This window comes from Peromyscus californicus, unplaced genomic scaffold, assembly GCF_007827085.1.
Source record: "Peromyscus californicus insignis strain IS unplaced genomic scaffold, ASM782708v3 Scaffold_5__1_contigs__length_169319896, whole genome shotgun sequence".
In the NCBI taxonomy this organism is placed as follows: domain Eukaryota; kingdom Metazoa; phylum Chordata; class Mammalia; order Rodentia; family Cricetidae; genus Peromyscus; species Peromyscus californicus.
This window is the reverse complement of record NW_026294573.1, coordinates 90584009-90605286: the sequence shown is the minus strand read 5'-3', so window position 1 is coordinate 90605286 and position 21278 is coordinate 90584009. Positions and strand designations below refer to the sequence as shown.

At 46.8% G+C, this 21278-nt stretch overlaps 1 protein-coding gene across 4 annotated transcripts in view; it reads right to left on the bottom strand.

Annotated features, from left to right (window-relative positions):
* The window catches only part of Ptpn3 (protein tyrosine phosphatase non-receptor type 3), a 124452-nt gene that overhangs the window by 58541 nt on the left and 44633 nt on the right, over window positions 1–21278 (bottom strand). For 3 of the 4 annotated variants that reach the window (XM_052716488.1, XM_052716487.1, XM_052716486.1), the window contains exons 5-9: window positions 18788–18866; window positions 12491–12535; window positions 8995–9047; window positions 4204–4324; window positions 2979–3066 (exon numbers count right to left, since the gene is read on the bottom strand). In XM_052716488.1, coding sequence (XP_052572448.1) covers window positions 2979–3066; window positions 4204–4324; window positions 8995–9047; window positions 12491–12535; window positions 18788–18866 — 386 coding nt within the window. The remainder of the gene's footprint in view (window positions 1–2978; window positions 3067–4203; window positions 4325–8994; window positions 9048–12490; window positions 12536–18787; window positions 18867–21278) is intronic. The other variant, XM_052716489.1, reaches the window with a different exon arrangement.

The window sequence follows — 21278 nt, the reverse complement described above, 5'->3', positions numbered from 1 at the left end:
GACAGGCCTGGAGCTCATCGGGAAGCTAGTCTAGCTAGCCATTGAGGCCCAGGGGTCCTCCTGTCTCTGCCTCTCCAGCGCTGGGATTCCAAGCCTGCTTTTTACATTGGTCCCTGTACTTTTGCAACAAGAACTTTACGGAGTGAGCTATCTCCCATCGCAGTAACTGTTTCATTGTGGGCATGATGTAGGCCAATGACAGGCAGAAGTGTTAGTGCGTCAGTGCTAAAATGTTGGCATGATTAGTCAGTGTGGTTGTTTAAATTAGAATGGGCCTCTTATGTTTTGAGGGAAGTTTTTGTTTTTGTTTTTGTTTTTTTGAGACAAGGTCTCTCTATGTAGTAGCCCTGGTCGTCCTGGAACTCACTATTTAGACCAGGTTGTCCTCGAACTCATAGAGGTCCTCCTGCCTCTGTATCCCTAGTGCTGGGATTAAGGGCATGCATCACCATGCCCAACCCAGGTTTATATATTTAAACGCCTGGTGCCCAGCTGGTTGAACTGTTCTGGAAGGATTAGGAGGCCGGGTTGGAGGAGGAGGTGTGTCATTGGAGGCAGGGTTTAATGTTTCAAAAGACCTCTCACACTCTCTGCCTCATGCTTGCTGATCAGGATGTAGCTCTCAGCTCCTACTCCAGAGCCATACCTGCCTGCTGCCATGCTCCCTACCGGACTCAAACCCTCTGAAACCATGAGCGCCAATAAACATTTTCTAAGTTGCTTTGGTCATAGTGTCTCTTCACAGCAAAAAAAAAAGAGACTGAGACATCCAGTACTGAGGCCATGTCCTGACTACTACTACTACAGAGCTGAGTGACCTCTGTAATACCAGAGAATCAATCTCTCATTTATAAAGTGGGAAAAGTGATAATTCCCAAGGTGATGCAATTATTGGAAGAAATTGTCTACCTGGACACAGAAATTTGCTCAGTAGATGACATATATTAGTCAATTTTATTAAACTAATCCCAATGGAAACTATTTACCAGTCTCAGAATTATGCCACTGTAATTTCTTTTCTTTCTTTTTTTTAAAATTTATTTAACTTTATTTTATGTGTGTTGATATAAAGGTGTCAGATCCCTGGAACTGAAGTTAGAGACAGTTGTGAGCTGCCATGTGGGTGATGGGAATTGAACCAGGGTCCTCTGGAAGAGAAGTCAGTGTTCTTACCACTGAGCCATCTCTCCAGCCCCCTGTAATTTCTTCTATAAAACTATTAAGCTTGAATAGGGCTGGGGAGATAGTTCTGTGGTGATATATTGTGTACCCTAATAAACTTGCCTGAGGATCAGAGGACAGAGCCAGCTACTAGGTTAGACATAGAGGTCAGGCAGTGGTGGCACACACCCTTAATCCCATCACTCAGGAGGCAGAGATCAATCTGGATCTCTGTGAGTTCAAGGCCACACTGGAAACAGAGCGAGGCAGTGGTGGCACACACCTTTAATCCCAGTACTGGGAAGCACACACACGCCTTTAATCCCAGGAAGTGATGTCTGGGCAGAGAAAGGTGTATAAGATATGAGGAAACAGGAACTCACTCTCTTTAGATTTCATAGAGGTAAGAACTAGTGGCTGGCTGTTCTGCTTCTCTGATCTTTCAGCTTTCACCCTGATATCTGGCTCTGGGTTTTTTATTATAAGACCTTCTAAGATTCATGTTACGTGGCTCAGTCAGCAAAGTAGCTGCTGTGTTAGCATGAGGACCTGAGTTCTAATCCCCAGCACCCAGGCATGGTTGTACATGATTGTAATCCCAGTACTGAGAAGTAGAGATAGGTGTGGATCCCTGGAGCTCACTGGGCAGTCAGGCAGCGAATATCAGGTTCAATGATAGGTGCTGTTTTAAAAGATGGAGGTGGAGAGGGACTAAGAAGACCCTGGATATCAACCTCTGGCCTCCACAGGCATGCACACACTTTGCATCCAGCTATACCTACATACATATACATATGCACATGCACAAGCATGCATACACATACATTACATAATCATACACAGACATACACACATACTGTATTTGAGTAACCAGCTCTGAGTAGTGCTTTTAAGATGTAGTGGAAACCTTGGTTCATTAAATTGCCACTTAAAAATGGATTTATAAAATCACGTGAATGTAGAAGGGGGGCCATTTATGGGGATGAAGTGGGTCAGGAGGAGGAGAGACAAGGAGGGTGATGATGGGTCAAGTAAGAACAAAATACAGTAATATGTATGCATGGAAATATTAACACCCTCCCCCACTTTTTGAGATGGAGGGCCAGGCTGGCCTCAGTCTCACTGTGTGTTGAGGATGACCTTGAACTTCTGATCCTCAACCTCTTCCTCCTGAGTGCTGGGATCACCGGTGTACACCAGCACGCCCAGCTTATATGGTGCTGGGAATTGAACCCAGGGTGTCATGAACGCTGAGAAACACTCTACCAGCCAAGAGACATCCTCAGCCCCTAAACCCATCATTTTGTATGCTTACTAAAAAATTTTAGAATACAGAAAAATGGATTTTGCCCATTTAACCATAATATAGAATAATCTTTGAAAGCTTTTAAGTTTCCTGTGCCCCTGATCCTTCAGAAGCATGAAAAAAGCAATTGACTGAATGACCTATAAGACTCAGATAAACCAATAAATACTCAATAAGCTTTCCAAGTATCTCCCTCTCTTTAAAAAATTTTTTTTTAGATTTGTTTTATATCTTACTTTGTGTGCATGAGTGTTTTGCCTGCATGTATGTCTGTGTACCACATGCGTGCATGGTTCCCAAGGAGGTTGTGAGCCTCCACATGGGTTCTGGGAATCAAATCCGGGTCCTCTGCAAGACCAAACGCTTTTAACCACTGAGCCAACTGTCCAGCCCCCAGCCACCTTTTAAAAGGTCTTATTTGTTACAATGGGAGAGAAACAATTCCCCAAGGAAGTTTGTGAACCTGCATAATTAAAAATCAACAATAGTTTCTGGGCTAAAAGATACATACTCTGCCTCCGTGAAGCTCCACTCCATAGAAGTCAAGGGTCCGAGCTATGTTGATGTAGCAAGATTCCGCTTCTGACTGCTTTAGCCCACTGCAGAAGAGAAGAGAAATTGCAAAACTCACTCACTCAGTAGATGGAGAACATTAACTTGAGCTCTTAAAAATTAAAAGTATCTAGAAAACCTTGTAGTAGTCTTCGGTAATAGTTATTAAAGGTTATTTAATGCCTTGGGCTAGTCCCCCTAAGCACTCTAACTTAACTCTACTGAAGCAGGTTTTTCTTCTTGTCCATGGAACCTGACCTCCTCTGGACCCCTCAGTTTTCACTAAGAAACACTTCCCACTTAATGGGCTCTCAGAGAGGTCTTCAGACAGTGAAAACTATCTGTCGCCTTTCAGAATGCCTGCCTTCACTGTGCCAAGGTGCTCAATTAATAGGTAATCTTTCATCTTTTTGCCTGTCTGTTCTCTCAACAGTGGCCTCACGCTTCAAACGCCAGCGGCCCTCTGCTATTTTAGGACGCTGACTTCTGTCCCAGGAGCAATTCTGGGAGAGAGGGCTGGCAGCGCCCTCTAAGAAGGTACGCTGGTAGCTTGCCCTTTGTTTTTATGGCCTTCCCAAGAAATGAGATGTCTCTGGAGAGCCGACCTGGGTCAGCGTGGTCCTCATTTAATGGGAACAGGGCATCTGCCACAGTAACTTGGAGTCACGTGAGGAGTGGGAAGAGGAGACTGGAAGTGGGAAGTATTTGTCAGAGGCAAAGCTTGTCCCTAGGCGACTCCCTGTGTGGAGGAAAAGTGGTCTGAATCCAGGACCACCCACCCAGGTAGCTCTCCAGTCCACCTGTCTGTCTACTGAACAACACCTGAGGGAATGGCCTGACTTATTAATCGAGGTAACTGGCTAAAAGGTATGTGTGGTTCAATCAGCTTGTAGGTCAATCAATCCGATTGAAAATGAGCATTTCCTGGAGGCATTAGCCAATGTCTACGACATCTTGAAGGAGGAATGTGCCAGCTATCACCCTCAATTCTTAGTGCATTTTTATGCTTCACAAAATGCAAGTGATGCTAAATTAAAACAAACAAACAAACAAACAAACAAACAAAAAAGCATAGGAAGCCAAGGGGCATCAAACATAAAGTGATAAAACAAAAAGTATCTGTAAGTACCCAGCCTGAGTCCCAAACTCCCCCCCCACACACACACACACACCCATCCCCGCACCTGTGCTGTTCATGGAGCGACTCCACCTTGCTTAAAAAGTCATCATTTTGATCTGGTATGAACTGGCTGTCGGCAAGATAGCCTGGATGATGTACGGAAGAATTAAAGTCTCCAAAATGAGCTATTAAGATACAATGTGGGAAAATCATAATTAGCCTTGCCTCCTCGTTATGGTCTCCATCAACAAGCACTGATAACATCGCAAGAAATACCTTCCATGGGAACAGTTCTGATAAGCCCTGAGCCACATGAACCAGTGCCTCATTAGTTTCCAATTCCATGCTTTCTAATCTGAACCTCTGCTTAGGGCTAAGTTCCTTGTAAGTGCAAGGGTGAGGGGCAGAGGCGGTTAAGCTCACAACAGTGTGCTTAAAAAGATACCACCAGGATGCTCTTACAGGGTACCCAGTGAGACAGCCTTACTATATCATCACTGGAGTTCACATTAAAGAGAAAGAAACTGAGGGAAAGGGACCCAGCCCTGATACATGCTATTTTGAGCAGAGTCAAGACCTAGGTGATAGTAGTCTATGTTAGCACCCTAATTCCCCCGCTTGTCTGTCCAGTGAGCTTCTGAGTCTTCTCTTGAAGCCCTGAAAGGTCAATAAGTGCTGTAAGATCTTTTCCCAAGCCCAAAGGCAGAAGCCTTTCCAATTTTCCTATTGGATTCATTAGCTCATGGGTAGCCTTTAGAATCATTTATCTGCTCATCCGTCCTCTTAACCAGTTGTCCCAACCCAACTTCCACTCGATAGGAAGAAGCCATATGCTTCTTGCTTGAGCAAAGTCACTGACAAACATTTGGATCTCGACAGAAGACCAGGGAGCCTTCCTGAGCAGCGCTCTGGGATAACCACTAGGGGGAAACATTAACAGCTACATCATACACATTTGCAAAAGCCTGGGGGGGGAATGAGGTGTCCCCCCCCCAGGGGGGGGGCGCTGCAAAGGGTATGAATGACATCATCTCACTGGAGGGCTTGAGCAAATGTCCCACACAGCACAAAAAAACATGGGTAATGCTTTTACTCCTATTAAACAGATAAGAAAACAGAACAAGAGGCAGGATTTGCATCCCTAGACTCCCACCACAGGGACCTGTCTTATCTATTTGCTCAACACATGCCCCAAACTTGAGATCCCAGGTACCCATGTTTCAAATGATCAATCTGGCCCAACGGGCAAGTCCTCCACCTGCTGTTCTTCCAACTCTAACTTGATCTTCAGGCCTCTTCTTGGGGCTCATTCCTCTGATACTTTCCTAGACTCCCTTGCCCTCCCCAAGCAGGGCAGGGCTCACACTCTGTGCTCTTCCTCAGGCTCAGCATCCCCAGCAGGATGCGGAGCCCTTAGGGAGAGCAGAAAGCTTCCTTCATCCTGAGGCTGGTCCAGAGTCAGCTCAAGGCAGAGGCTCAGAAAACATTATGGAGAAACTACATACTTCCCAAACCTTTTCTTGTGCCTCAGAAGCCCTTGACTACCCAGCAGCAATCTTCAGCCATTGTGCTCAAAGTATTTTATCTCTTGAATACTAATCTAATAGGAAAATGTGCTTTGGTTAGTAGATCACAGACAGGACTTAAGTCAGTATACCTTCTGAGCCGCTAATTTTAAATCTAAGAATCAGTTCTATAAGAAATGTATGCATGCTGGAGAGATGGCTCAGAGGTTAAGAGCACTGCCTGCTCTCCCAGAGGTCCTGAGTTCAATTCTTAGCAACCACATGGTGGCTCACAACCATCTATAATCCAATCTGGTGCCCTCTTCTGGCAGAACGATATATACATAACAAATAAATAAATAAATACAGCTTTGGGGCTGGAGAAATGGCTCAGTGGTTAAGAGTACTGGCTGCTCTTTCAGAGGACCCAGGTTCAATTTCCAGCACCCATATGGCAGCTCACAACTGTCTGTAACTCCAGTTCCAGGGGGTCCAATATCCTCACACAGACATACACACAGGCAAAACACCAAAGCACATTAAATAAATAAATATAAATAAATCATTAAAAAAAGATTTTGTGCCAAAAAAAATGTATGTATGCCAGGTGGTGGTGCCCTTAATCCCTGCACTAGGGAGGCAGAGGCAGGCTGACCTCTGAGTTTAAGGCCAGCCTGGTCTACAAAATGAATTCCAGGATAGCCAGGGCTCCACAGTGAAACCCTGTGTCGAAAAACAAAAAGAAAAAGAAAGAAATGTATGCAGAGTATGCAAATCTGTATATATTTATTTATCAAGGCTATAGGACTATAAAGAGCTTAAACTTCAAACCACCTGTCTGACAACCCATGATTTTTTAGTAGGACAGTAAATGACAGTAATGGAAAGTTTCCTACCTCAGCCAGCTTATGCCTTTTAGGCTCTAATGACTTTTTTAAAATTTATTTATTTAATGCAAAGTATTTTTTTAAGACAAAGTATATTTAAGAAGGTCAGGTCATGCAGATAAAAGTCAAGACTCAGGCAACACAGCTTCCTTCCATCCCTGTTCTCACTGACTCAGTCAGTGTTGGTTCAACTATAAGGGATTTCTGACTATCGGCCACCTTGAAGCAGCCATACTGCCACGTTGGCACCGGTACCAGCCGCCTCCACTCACAGGTGGGAAGCCGGAGGGTCAGCGAGGTGACGTCACACAGTGACAAATGACGAGGGTGAGGTTAAACTGAGCATAATTCTCTCCTTCCTCAAGTTCTGGCCCCTCAGCCCTGATGCTCCAGCGGTGAACATCGACCTTGTCTTCAATGAAAGTCCCTGTCTCTGTCTCTGATCAGCCCAGAAGAAATGGGAGCCACAAATCTCGAGATTGATGAGACCATGGAGGCTCTGGCCATGTGTTATGGAACACTGCCCTCTGGGCACGACATGGTCGGCACCATCTTAATCATAACGGCCGTCACTATCATCCGGAGCCTCACAAGACTGTGCCTATTAACTTCCTCTCCTAGAAGGAGTCAGAAGAGGGCCATTAGACCCTCACTTGAGATTCCAGCCACTCATTCTTTCCTGCCTACTGCCTGCAACCCTGCCCCAGCTCTTCCTGGTTTCAAAAGGTACTAAAGTACATAGTAGGTGGATGTTAATTGCCGGGGTAGCTTCATTCACGCAGCTTTGGGGTGGTCATCATCCACGTTGAGTGGAACTCGGGTGAAACAGCTCTTTTTAAGTCAGCCACGCTCCTTTAAGTAGACACCCAGTGGGTCACTAAGCCAGGCTTGGATGGAATCGCTTCTTTGGTCTGTTACTGGTTCACGTCTTCCCAGGAAGTCACACACTAGTGTGCCATGCCCCATGTGGGTTCCACAAGCTGGTCTGTCCCAGAGGTAATGCGGGAAGAGAGCAACCTCTTTTGAGTATCCCATCCTGATTAGAGGAAGCAGGTGAGATGGAGCTGATGCTGGGTGCCTTTCCAGTGTGGAGGCTAGCTGTATGCTCAACATCATGGGGTCAACTCCAAGATCCCTTCTCCCCCTCTCTGGCTTCATGCAGTAGGCAGGTAACCTGGGTTTGTCAGCCTTGTTCTTCACCTCTGGTTTCTGTCCTTGTTGCTAAGGGAGGAAGCGCACCTGGGGCCTCCTCAGCAGCCCGTTTATTTATTTTTTATTTTATTTATTTATTTATTTTTTTGCCGTTATGTTTCTGAGGCCACAGTAAGATGGGTAATTTGGTCTGCACCTGCTCTGAGATCTGATCATCTTGCTTTCTTAGCCACCTGCCATGTAGGCTGAGACTTCTGGAAAGGCAGAGGGGACAGTCACTTCAGTCTTATGCTACTACACAACTCAATACTAGGGACGGGGTGTTGTGTGCTGGCACCGCACAGCTAATGAACGGCAAAGTGGTATTTCACCTTTCAAGGGATCTGACACCAAATATGATTAAGTTTTGCTGACAGAATGAAAAAATTTCTTCTGTAGTTTAAACCAGTCTTGGTGGAAAAACTCTTAATATGGACTTTCTATTCACAGTGGTACCCGTAATTATGTGTGGCTTGCTCAACTGGAAAAGTATGGAAATTGCAAAACCAAGATAGGATTTCAAAGATTTAATTAAAAAGAGAAAAAAGAAAAAAAAGAAAAAGAACCCCCCCCCACACAAAAATAGCTCATTCTTTTATGCTGATTCTATATTAAAATACTATTTAAATGGGCTAAATAAAACATTCAAATTATTTTATTCATATATGTTTTTTTAAGGAGGGCCTCAGGTAGTCCAGGCTGGCCTTGAACCCACCCTGGAGCCAAGGATGACTTTGAACTTGTGATCTTCTTGCTTCTGAACGGTCACAGACCAGTACATAATCCACTAGCTACACTGAAGCTCTGAATATAAATTCATAAGATCTCAGTATCATTTTAGATGGGCATCAGGCAAGCAGCAGGGGTGCCTTCCAGCAAATTCCTTAACCTAGCTGGGTCTCAGTTTCCATGTTCAGAGGAGGCGAGGGATATAAATATTGTTCCACAGGGGTTTGTATGGAGACCAGATCCAAATACCTGGGCAGAGGCTCTGGAAAAAGCTGGGTGTAGCTGTCTGCTGTTTCATAGCTCCCTGGAGGGGAAAATGCCACACCACTCCACTCCTTCCCCCAGCACCACTGTCCATCTGATATCCCCAAGTAAGAGGAGAGTGTAGCTCAGGTTAAACATTTTACTATCAGGACAACAAGAGGTGCTCCACCCCAGGAATTCTGGGGAAGAGACTCCCTCAAAGAGAGCAGCTGGGGGCTTTCTCAATACGCTAGCTGGAACAAACTGGCCACTACCTAATCAGTCTCCCTCCGGACTTACATTGCACTGCATAGGAGGCTAGAACCACCGCTGAGTTGAGAGGACACGTTAACCTGTCAAGAGAAATAAGGACGAGTTAAGTCAGATGAACCACAGACACTCATAAATCACAGACAGCCCATGGCTTTCTTTTCTCTATTAACTGTTAATGAGCAACGTGAATCTTAAAGGCAATTACAATACAAATCGATCACAAATAGCACAGGGAATACATTAAAGAGGTTTTTGAAGATTAAAAAAAAAAGTAACTTTTGGTTTAAAATTATAACCATTACGAAGACCAGGAAGCTGATGGTCTGAGATTGGATGGTACGTTCATATTGCAAGAGGGGAAGCGAGAAAATGGAATCTGAGACGTGAGCGGCCTTCCAGTCTTTCTAATAAAGACCTGAGACTTGCTGGGCTCTGACTACCTCCTTTAGGACTCTCGGGTATCTCCTTCCTGGGATGATGATACCTTCTAAAATGAGAAAATAAAAGGGGGGGAGAAAAGGTATTCTATATTTTAACATTTGCAACTCTGAAATTAAATTACTTAATTCACTAACTACTGACTATTCCTCGACCTACTGACCTTGCTGAGGTTTACAGGATTCAACCATCTGCCTGTCTGTCTCCAGCCACCCACTAGAAATCCAGCTAACCTCACTGTCCTCTCAAACGCCTTCTCGGTGACACTACCTGTCTTTCTTGTTCTTTTTTTCTCCATTCCAATCTGACTCTGTGGTCTGCTCAAGAGCTCTGCCAGCAGACCTGGAGCAAGGGCCACTGCTGAGTGGAAGAATGGGCTGGAAAAAGCTAGGGGCAGACTGGGGAAGGGAGGCATCCTTACCGGCAACACTGGGAGACAATGGGATTTTAAAAGCAGCTTCCAGCCCTGGGGCAAGTTGGGGGGACATGTAGTTTCCATGGCAGCCTATGAAGTTCCCATGTGTAAATCACCTCACTTTGTCTAATCTGGTTGGCCCCCCACAGTTTCCCTTTCTGTCCACTGTACTCCTGCTGGTTCTCAAGGTGCATATGAAGGGAGCGTCCCCTTTCTGGGGGCCCCCGGACCCCATGAGTAACCCTGTGTGTCCCTGCAGAAACTCGGGTCTCTCTGAGTCTATGGATGTATCCTAGGGCTGCTCATTATCTAACCATCTTGAGCCACAGCATCTTTAGTCGAGCAGGTAGCTATGTGATGAGCACAAGTCACTCTCCCACTAAGATGAGCTTCATTCAACATCTAGCTAGTGTCTTTGCTAGAAAATGGACAGCTGAATGGATTGGGGGACAGCCAAGAAACAAGCCATGGAGGCTCCGACTAGATGGGAAGATCCTCTGAAGACTGAAGGAGAAAAAAAATTCCAAAGAATGGTTGGTTTTCAAGTACAAAGTATAGAACAATGACAGCCTGTATTCTCCTGTCAGGATTCCATATGTTCCTATGCAGATTTCCTTTTCTCTGTGGTTCAGGCCTCCACGTGTCAAGTGAAGGGACTGTCCTGGATGACCCATCTCTGCAGAGAAGAGATGGTCTCACAGTACTGGCTACTAGTGACTATTCAAACAAGTCAGATTTGATATCTCAAGGAAAATGCTAGCAGGATCACAATATCCTTAGCCACGGGTGGCTTGATACACACCTGAGCTGAGCCTAGGAGCAGGTGGTGAGGGCCACCTGGAGACCTGACAGGGTGCTCTGGGGATCTACTCCAGGGTGCAGACTCCTGCTAACTCATCTGGGAGTCACAGGGGCATCTTGTTTGGGGAAGCAAAAAGGAGGACTGTGTAGTCCCAGAGTTTGGAGTACGTGAAGTCTAAAGGGGAGGTCCTGGCCTGGTGGCCAGCACAGGCTGGAACCCGCCTCAAAAAACAGGCGCTAGACCAGTATTTATGGAAAAACAAAGTGTCTGCACATAAGGGAGCCATGGAACAGGTTTCTATGACTGCGAAGAACCCAGGAGGGGAGGTGGGCATTTCAACATGGGGTTCTCCTGAAGTGTAATGAGGCTGCCTCGAAATGCAAAAGAGGAGTCCCCAGCACCGGTCTACAGCTTGTGCTGGAGAAGGGGTGTACTTTGGGGAAAGGATATATAGACTTCATGAAGATCCTGTACTCTGTGATCACTACTCAACAGTTCTGCTAGCCCCTCAAAGAGGATTCTGACTCTGGCCTGCAGGATGGTAACGAGGGAAGCCCTGGTCTCTTTCCATCTCTCCTTGCACACACAGACACCATCTCTGCGGACGTGTCTCCTACCACAGCCTGCTGTCTGCTCTAAGACCCTGCAGCTGCTCTCTTCCGTCTGGTGGATGTGAGATACACGCCTCCACTGGGTATGAAAAGCCCTCTCTCTGTTTTCCTCCAAAGTCAACCACATATGGCTTCCAGCTGGAATGGGGGATGGGAGGGCCTTCTTGCTGTCCAGGGAAATCCAATTTTTATTTTCTCCACCAACCCTAAATTTGGCTTACCCCCAGCAACCCACAGAGACTTTTCTAGGCCACAGTAGCAGCAGGGCTCCTGAAATTCTAGGCCAACTGTGATCCCCACTGCCCAGACTGGTCTCACTTGCTTCATGGGCTCCTGTCTCATGTCACCAGTCACCACTGCCAACCTCCTGGTGGTGCAGCAGGCCAATGGCCTCTGACGGCCCTCTGCAGTAGAACTGATGTCACAGGAAGAAGTGGGGGTGAGGAGAATGGAAGGAGATGGGGCTCTTTTCTTGCTGTGGATTTTTTCATAAGGCAAGAAAATGCTAGGGGCTGGCAGGTGAGAGGGCTCAGTGGGTAAGGGCGCTTGCTGCTCATGCCTGGGGACCCAAGTTCAATCCTTTGAACCCAAGTAGGGGTGGAAAGAAAGAACCAACTCCATATGAGTCCTATGGTACACACATGCACACACAGGCATATGAATGCACAAACACACACACACACACACACACACACACACACACACACACATGCATGCACAGTTCATTCTATCTCTAGTAATAAATAAAAAAATATTTTTTAAAAGAAAGAAAATACTAAGGATTTGCAAGATGGGGTTCCGTGGGCTTGGGATTTTAATTCCCTTTCCAGCCACTCTGAGCTACCTCCCAAGCACTGGGATGGCCTGGATACACCCAGAGTCCTGACTCACAAGCAGATGCTCACTCACATCTGAACACAATCCCTTCCAGAGAGAAGATGAATCACCCATAAGTACATGGGCTCAAAAGTGCCTCTAACTTACACTTTTCTGCTACCTGAACTGAGGCCCATTTTAATTTCCTTTCCTTTTAAAATTCCCCAAGTCTTTACCAGAAAGATCACTGTATCTTTTGTAATAAAATCGCAGTATGGAACAAGGTTTCTCGATCGTTGTAAACCAAGATGGAGTTGAAAACAGCCCAACACACAGGCTTTGTTTAAATTGAATACTGTTGCCAGGAATGAGTGCTCATTAGATTAAAACCAGGAATCTGGCTAGTCTGACAGGAAAAGAAGAACACAAAATTCTCATTACCTTCCTTCACAAACATCCATCTTCAACTGTAAGAAATACAAATGCCTAGGAAACAACGGGTGTTCGTTAACGAATGTTCAAAACGCAGTAAGCGAGCAACAACAACAAAAACGAACATTTGAAAAACAGGATATACGCAAATACCATTTTACCTATTTGAAAACTGCCTAGGTGCCCTGTGCTAGGGAGGGAGGGCTAAGGGGATGGATGGGATAGGAGTCAAGGGTGCCCCACCTACTGCACGAGCCTTCTTAACTAGGCATGGGGACCCACAGCATTCTGTACAAACTGCCCCCACACACTCACAGGCCACTGTTCTAAACACTGAATGGGCTTATATACCACTCCCCACTCCCACCTCTGTCTTGGCTGGGGTGCAACATCCGGCTGGGTTTTTTTCCTGTACCCTAAGAACTATGGGTGCTGGAGAAAAAGTACGGGTAGCCAGTTCCAGGACCTGGAAGCAGCAGAGTCAGCTTTGAAAGCCCAGAGCTCTTCTGGGGGCAAACTGTTCCAGGACCCTCAGCCTTGCAGGCTGCATCTCTGCCCTGTGGCAGAGAGGGAAAAGGGAGGCCAACATCAACAGCCCTGGCAAGGCCAGGAAGTACCGTGGAGGCATTTATATTTAGGGACGCGGCATACATGTGACGCTTGGCGCCTATCCCCCACTCTTTTTTAAAACCCAGATTCAAGCAGGATTGACATTCCAGGGTCTGGCCAAAGATGACAAAAGGGAACCCTCTTGAAAGCTAATACAGCCAAGCACAGAAGTGCTGGGGGCAGGAGAAAGCTCACTCTGGCAATTGAAACAAACCAGTCTCATATTCCTTGGGGTTGAGAAAGGTCAGGGAGCTGGCTGTTTTGAGACCTGGATGCTTCAAACAGTATTGCAACCTCCTATCTGCAGCCTGGGGCTGGGCGCCTGGTGCTCTGAGACTTTCTTCCTCATTTCAGCCTCCCAGTGAACCCGTGAGGTTGTAACACCATCTCTGTTGTAACTCATTAAAAGCTTTATGATAAAGAACTTGTAAATAAAAAAGTATCACACTACAAAATTAAACAGACCTAAAGACTATACATGTCAATGAACTGTCTACAGTCAGAATTGCCAGTCTGGGGAAACAGGTGGCTTTCCTTTAACCTGGACCTACATGCTATGAGAACAATCTCTGTGTGCTGCATAGAAGTCATTTTTAAGCTTAGGATCTATTATCGACACTCTGTATTGTGTTGAATGTTGGGCACTGATAGATGGTATTAGTCACACAGGCATATGAGTGGTTAACCTTTCCGTCAACTTGACTGGATTTAGAGTTGCCATGGAAACACACCTCTGGGTGTATCTGATGGCGTCTCCAGAAGGTTGAACTAAAGATGGAAGACCCACCCTGAATCTGGTGATGAATAACAGGTGAATAATCTGATGAATAACTCATGGACTGAGGTCCCAGGCTGAATAAAAGGAGGAAGTGAGCTGAACACTAGTGTCCATCTGTGCTTCCCGACTGTGGGTTCAATGTGATCAGCTGCCTCACACTCCCACCGCCATGCCTTCTACCGTGACGGACTCGATCATCCAGAACTGTGAGCCGAAACAAACCCTCTTCCCTTAAGCAGCTTCTTCTACTTAAGGATTTGGTCACAGCAATAAGGAAAGTAATAAAATACTTGTGCTAATTCATGCCCACTCAGTAGTGGGATCAGCTTTTCCGCCTAGGAGAACATAACCAGTTCTTTCTAGTCCGTTTCTATGTTTATCCAAGCTAACATTCAACCAGAATTAAGTGTTCTCTCTTCCTGGAAGGATACTGAGAGAAAGAAGAGAGGGGCAGAGCTCGAGTTGATCCACTGATAAAACCTGGGCTTTCATAGATGGACGTAAATGAGGCCACGAACATTCAGAGATCCTTCACCAAATGCCACCTGGTCCTTTGCAGAGCAAACCCGAGTCAACCCCTCAGAATCACATGCAAAGAAGTGAGAATCATGGAATGCACCCCAAACTCGGGAGGCTTTATCCTGTTCCCCAAGGGGTTCAAATTGTAATTAGAGATTGTCAGTAAGTGGGATGCTGCTTACAATGATCTAAATTTATCAGCGGCAGCAGTGGTGGAGACTCCCAATAAACAGACATGTAAGTGCCCACGAGAATAAAGGGAAGCTAATCAATGGGAGAAACCTGGCATGTCTACCTTTAGAAATGTTTGACCCCCTTTGAGAGTGTACTCCATCCAGATCCTGTGATGGCTAACTGTCAATGTGACCCAAACTCCAATCACCTAGGAAGGAAGTCTCAATGACGTAGTGTCCACGTCATCTTGGCCTGTGGGCATGTCTATGGGGACTGCCTTAATTAAGTGAATTAATATGGGAAGATGCAGACCATTGTGGGCAGCATATTGCCTAGGAAGGGGTTCCTAAGCTGTGTAAGAAATTGAGCTGAACAGAAGCAAGCGAGCATGCATGTTCTTGACTGTGGACGTGAGACGACCGGCTATCTCATTTCTCCCCTCACGTTCCTGCAGTGAAGGGCTGTAACCCGGAACTGTGAGTGGAAACAAACCCTTTCCCCCTCTGTTGCTTTCTGACTAGGGTATTTTATCACAGTAACAGAATTTAAAATGGAACAGACCTTAACTTCAGAGAAAAAAACAAACAAAAACGAACAATGACTTCTCTCCCTTCCTAGATAAGAAACAAAACCACCAATGTCATCATCACTACACTCCTTCTTTGATTTTTTTTTGGGGGGGGCCGTGGGGGGTGGTGGGAGTGGGAGTGGGTGGTGGTGGTGTGTGTGTTTGGTTTTTCAAGACAGAATTTCTCTATATAACAGCCCTGGCTGTTCTCAAACTCACAGAGATCCACCTGCCTCTGCCTCCCAAGTGCTGGAATTAAAGGCATGTAACCCCACGCCCAGCCCATCTTTGATTCTTGGGAGCCAAATTTCCTTAAAAGGAAACTCCTCTTTGGACAGGCTGTGAACCTACAGCATAAGACTGCATGTGCCAGGAATATAGGTAAAACCTTTCCTATAAATTAAAGAATAAAAATCAACGCAGTGTATGAATTAGTGGAAGAATCTAAGACCAGTGCTAAGAAAAAGATAACACAGTCCCAGCTGCCCACCGGCTCTAGGCACATGACGCTGCCCTAGCTCCTGCTGAGTGAGACGCCAGGTCCCCACTGCTCAGGAGGAAACAGCTAGAGTGGACTGTACACCATGCACCTTAAGGTGGGAGTGGAGTGGGATCAGAACCAGTGACTTTGAAGAGTGACTAACCTGTAACTCAGGTAAGGACAAGAACTAGTCTGTCACTCATCTCCAGCTAAAATCTGCTCCCACCGTGGCCCCACTTGGTCCGCTTGGTCCCCACCCCTGCAGCTCCTCTGAAGACCTGAAGGTGGCCTCACTTCTCCACAAGCCTTCTCTCTACCCTACATTTCCCTAGCTGTCCCTTGGGGACAGGAAGACTCACTCTACAAGGCCTCGGCAACAGAAGCTGAGGGCCGTCCATGAAGGGCACTGGAAGGGACCATGAGATAAGGCGACCCTGGAAGCATCTCCCTCAGGCCCTTCTACTCAGAGCATGCGCATGCAGACAGGGTGTCACACACCTGAGGCTCCAGCATCCCAGGAATGAGATAAGGTGGACGGTGACAGTCACTATACATGAGCTGGAACTTTTTAACTGAGTAAAATCAATTTGGTGAGCCACAATGGTCACTTAAAAAAAAAATAGCATGTGTATACATATAACTCTTCAAGGTTTTTTGTTTGTTTTTGAGATAGGGAATTGCTGTGTTGCCTAGGCTGGTCTTAAAGTTCTGCGCTCAGAGGATTCTCTTGCCTCTGTTTCCCCCAATTACAGGTGTGCACCATGTGTCTGGCTCTTTTTGTGTAATCATAAAGCGTCCCTCAACCAGAATCTGCTATTTCACATGGTTCTGAGGAGACCTTGGTAAGGTAGTTTAAAACACAGTTTTGTGTCAGTTAGCTTATGACATGACATGCTAGGTTGAGTGTCTCAGCACTGTCCCTAGTTCACCAAAGTAAAGAGTTATGTGGTGGTGGCAGGGGGGTATGTGGTGTGGTGGTGGTATGGTAGTGGTAGTGGTGGTGGTGGTGTGGTGGTGGTGGGTGTGGTGGTGTGGTGGTGATGGTGTGGTGGTGGATGGTGATGGTGTGGTGGTGGTGATAGTGTGGTAGTGTGGTGGTGGTGGTGGTGGTGGTGGTGGATGGTGATGGTGTGGTGGTGGTGATAGTGTGGTAGTGTGGGGTGGTGGTGGTGGTGGTGGTGTGGTGGTGGTGGATGGTGATGGTGTGGTGGTGGTGGTGTGGTGGTGGATGGTGATGGTGTGGTGGTGGATGGTGATGGTGTGGTGGTGGTGATAGTGTGGTAGTGTGGTGGTGGTGGTGGTGGTGGTGGTGGATGGTGATGGTGTGGTGGTGGTGATAGTGTGGTAGTGTGGTAGTGTTGTGGTTGTGGTGGTGGTGGTGGTGGTGGTGGTGTGGTGGTGGTGGATGGTGATGGTGTGGTGGTGGTGATAGTGTGGTAGTGTGGTAGTGTTGTGGTTGTGGTGGTGGTGGTGGTGTGGTGGTGGTGGATGGTGATGGTGTAGTGGTGGTGATAGTGTGGTAGTATGGTGGTGGTGGATGGTGATGGTGTGGTGGTGGTGATAGTGTGGTAGTGTGGTAGTGTTGTGGTTGTGGTGGTGGTGGTGTGGTGGTATGGTGGTGTGGTGGTGGTGGTGGTGTGGTGGTGGTGGTGGTGGTGATGATGGTGTGCCAAAATGATTCAAAGCAGCATGCACTTCACTGTGGTTTCCTAAGGAGCCACCCAGGCCTCCCTGATACAGACTTCACATTTACCATAATGATAAACACGGTCCAGTCCCAAGGCCTGCCTCTGTGGAGGAAAGAAGCACATACACAAGAAAGAAAAACAATAATAGACGAACAACTGGCCTTTAAATATACTAAAAGCTAAAATATGATGGTGTCATTACCATTTAAAAAGAAGAAAGAAGCCGGGCGGTGGTGGCGCACGCCTTTAATCCCAGCACTCGGGAGGCAGAGCCAGGCGGATCTCTGTGAGTTCGAGGCCAGCCTGGGCTACCAAGTGAGTTCCAGGAGAGGCGCAAAGCTACACAGAGAAACCCTGTCTCGAAAAAACCAAAAAAAAAAAAAAAAAAAAAAAAAAAAGAAGAAAGAAAAAACAAGGGAACAGTCTATGTCTGAGTTAATGGAGCATCTCCTAGTGGGATTTTCCTCCATAAAATGGAGTTCAATAATCCAGAACAGCTTCGCTTCTTCCCAGGGAGACAGTTTCCCTGCTTAAGAACAACAAAGGAACACGTAACAGAGGGGTGCAGCTTGGCCATAAGGCAGGGGAAGCGGCTGGCACAGTCTTCCGTCCCAAGGCAACAACAGTTTCCTTTTCTTTCTTTGTTTTAAAATATTTAATTTATTTAGTATGTATACAGTGTTCCACCTACATGCCGGAAGAGGGAACTGGATCTCATTACAGATGGTCATGAGCCACCATGTGGTTGCTGGGAACTGAACTCAGGTCCTCTGGAGGAGTAGCCAGTGCTCTTAACCCCTGAGCCCTCTCTCCAGCCAACAACAGTTTTCTTACTGCACCCTTCTCATCCTGCACACCCAGTTTCCCCACTCAGAAAACCCTTTTGCCGGGACCAACCAGAGCGGCGGCACAGCCTGCAAGCCCCGCGGGGTAAGCAGCTTCTATCACCACCCTCCCCTTATCTGTCTCCCAAACTTCCTGCACCTGCTGATTCACACAGCGGACAGGCTGGGTCCAGCCAGAACCCAGCTCTCCTTCCTCACCCCTGCAAAAGGAAGGGGACCTGATGGAAAGTTCTGGTTACAGCTAAGCCTTGTCATCCTCAAAGGACTTCATTCCAGCCCCTCAGAGTCCATACTACGTGTCCCGTGGATGACTGCTCTACTCCATGCCTGCATGAGAAGAACTGACTTAGCATCCTTAATATTCACAACGTTTACCAGATAGGAGGAGGGAAGAGAGAGGGTACCCACATGCTGGGAATTATGCCAGTTTGGGGCTGAGAGATGGGGGCCACAAACTGAAAATAAACCTGCCGGTTAAATTTCAATCTATGTGCCCCCAATTTTTTCTTGGATCATGATAGTTGGGGAGATCATACCCAAATCAAGCTATTATGTGTCCACAGCTAGAAAACAAAGTGCACATTTTTAGTGGCTACTGATTTGTATATACTAGACAGAGAACTTCAAGAGAAAAGGGTTATTACCTGGTCTGTTCCTGCTGCAGTGTGTTGGGATCAGGTATAAAATATCTTACTCGAAAATGCAGGGTACAGGGGAAACCTCCTATAACATTTTTCAAAAACAAATTAGGTTTTCCCTTAAAAAAAGAAAAAAGTCAATGTACATAGTTGCTACTCTCCCATAAAGGGAGGATTTTTCACTCAGCCCCAACACTTGCCATCATAAAAGCCCCGATTTCAAGTCCAGAACACGTAAGTTAACAGTTCAGAAGTCCCCATGTACACCAAAAGTACTTATATAATGCCTGCCCCACTGTGGTATCACCTACAACGGCTGTATGTCTGCCGTAGCGCCCTGTTCAAACAATGATGTCCGTATTAAGAATGTATAAAAGTCTTAAAACCAGCATCTCTACATAAAACCCACAAAGAACTGAAGCAACTTGCATTTACATAGCAACCTGACTTATGCTCTTCCAACATTTCCACGTAGCACCTAGAAATCAAACACCACCCTGGCTACCTGCGGGCTCACTGGGATCTGTTTTACAGACAGGGAGGTAAATGGCTCTCCTGACTAGACCAGAACATTCTGTAACACTGAGTCAAGTTTTGACTTGATGTTCTTTAAACTGGAAAAACATTTTTACAATTCCAACGCAGAGCCTGTGTTACAATTTCAGTGCAGATCACAACACTCACTGTGACCCTGAGTGCCATACCACAAGTCACTCAGATATGACTCAGGCATCAGCCCCGAGGGCCAGTTTGCTTATGGGATAAAACTAGTAGTCACGTGTCTGATAGAAGATCTGACTGTTGCCAAGACATGGGGAGACCCAACTTTGATGACTTCACCCTGTCTCTGGCACTTGGTAAATGTGCCCAGGTCCTGTCTACGGGCTCACGTAGCACTTTGGTGCTCTCTGAAATCCAAGTCGTTCTGTGATCTGCCCAGCTGGCTAATCCTTCTGCTCATCTCGTCCTCTGCCTTGGTTCATCCTGGCTCCAGTCTGCCATCATCCCTGAGTTCCTTCCTTCCTCACCTCTGGGCTGGTGCTAAAAGACTCTTTAATGGTGGGTGGGTGTGCCTTTGCATATACACCTAGCTACCAGTGGGTGGCGCTAACTCTGTAGCAAAGTTTTTCCATCCACTGTCCGTCTCTCACATCTCCAGTCTCCCCCTTCCATCATTGGTTACTTTGGTGTTTCAGGCGTGGTCTCTTTGTCTTTCTTGGTTCTTCTGTGGACTCAGGGCATGTGTGTGTGCGTGTGCGTGTGCGTGCACACGCACATGTGAGTATACATAGTACTATCTATCACAGAACTCCTCTTTGACTTCTACACTTGGCCATGAGAGCAGGGTTCAAATCTGGTTTGGACTGCACTTCCCAGGCTTAGCACAGTGCTTTGCCTTGGTCTGAACACTAGGGGTGTGTCAGAGAGAGAATGGCAGACCACAGCGACCTAGGCCTCATGTGACTGGCCATCTCCTGTGTGTCAAGAATCATGAAGGGGACAGAGAAGAATGCAGTAAGAATGAAGTCCTGAGAGGCAGTTGGAAACACCTCACTGTGAGGTAACAGGAAGAGTGCTCAGCGCGAAGGGTCAAAGAAATGAGAGGGAAGGGGAGAGGTAGCGCTTCCCTTCAGGTAACAGGAGATATCCACGGAACCCTGAGGAATGGCAGGATACGAACAGACGGACTCTGGGTCAAGAGGAGAAGCATTCACTACAGAGGGAGGAGACTGAAGGGCTGTTCAGAGGAAGTCCTGTAGACTGGTCAAGTTAGTCTGGGACAGCAGGGACCTATCAGGGCCAATGAGAGCCACGGGGGAAGCTGGGCTGAGAAGGGGTGGCCAGAGGGTAGGCTGGGTGTGACTGGTGTAACTGTCTCACTGGGAGAAACACAGGGGCCCCCTCAGGATGCATGAGCCAGCATCTGTGCTGTTGGGAAGTGGAAGGGTTTATGTCTGTCTTCCTTCGTGAGTGTGCGTGTGTGTGTGTGTGTGTGTGTGTGTGTGTGTGTGTGTGTGTGCGTGTGTGTATGTGCATACATGCACGTGTGTGTGCGGCTGTCTGCATATGTACGTGGAAACCACAGGCTGACATCAGGTATCTTCCTCCACTGCTCTCCATCTAATTTTTTGAGACAAGGTCTCTTACTGAACCTGGAGCTCATCATTTGGCTAGAGGGTCTGGCCAGCAAAGTCCAGGAATCCCCCTGTCTCAGCCTCCCAGCACTGGGATTTTAGGCATACATCACAGTACCTGGCTTTTTAAAATATTGGTGCTGGGGATCTGAACTTAGGTGCACTTTTAGCAACTAACACATCACCCCAGCCCTTTTATGTCTCTCTTTTTCACACTGGGCTGAGAAGGCCCATCCTTCATCACTTCCTCCCTCATACAAATAAGTGAAGGCTCCCTTGCGGGCTGCCTGCCTCCTCTCCCCTCACCCTTCTGCACAGCTGGGATCCTTAAGGCTGCTCTGAAGCACAGCTGAAGGATCTCT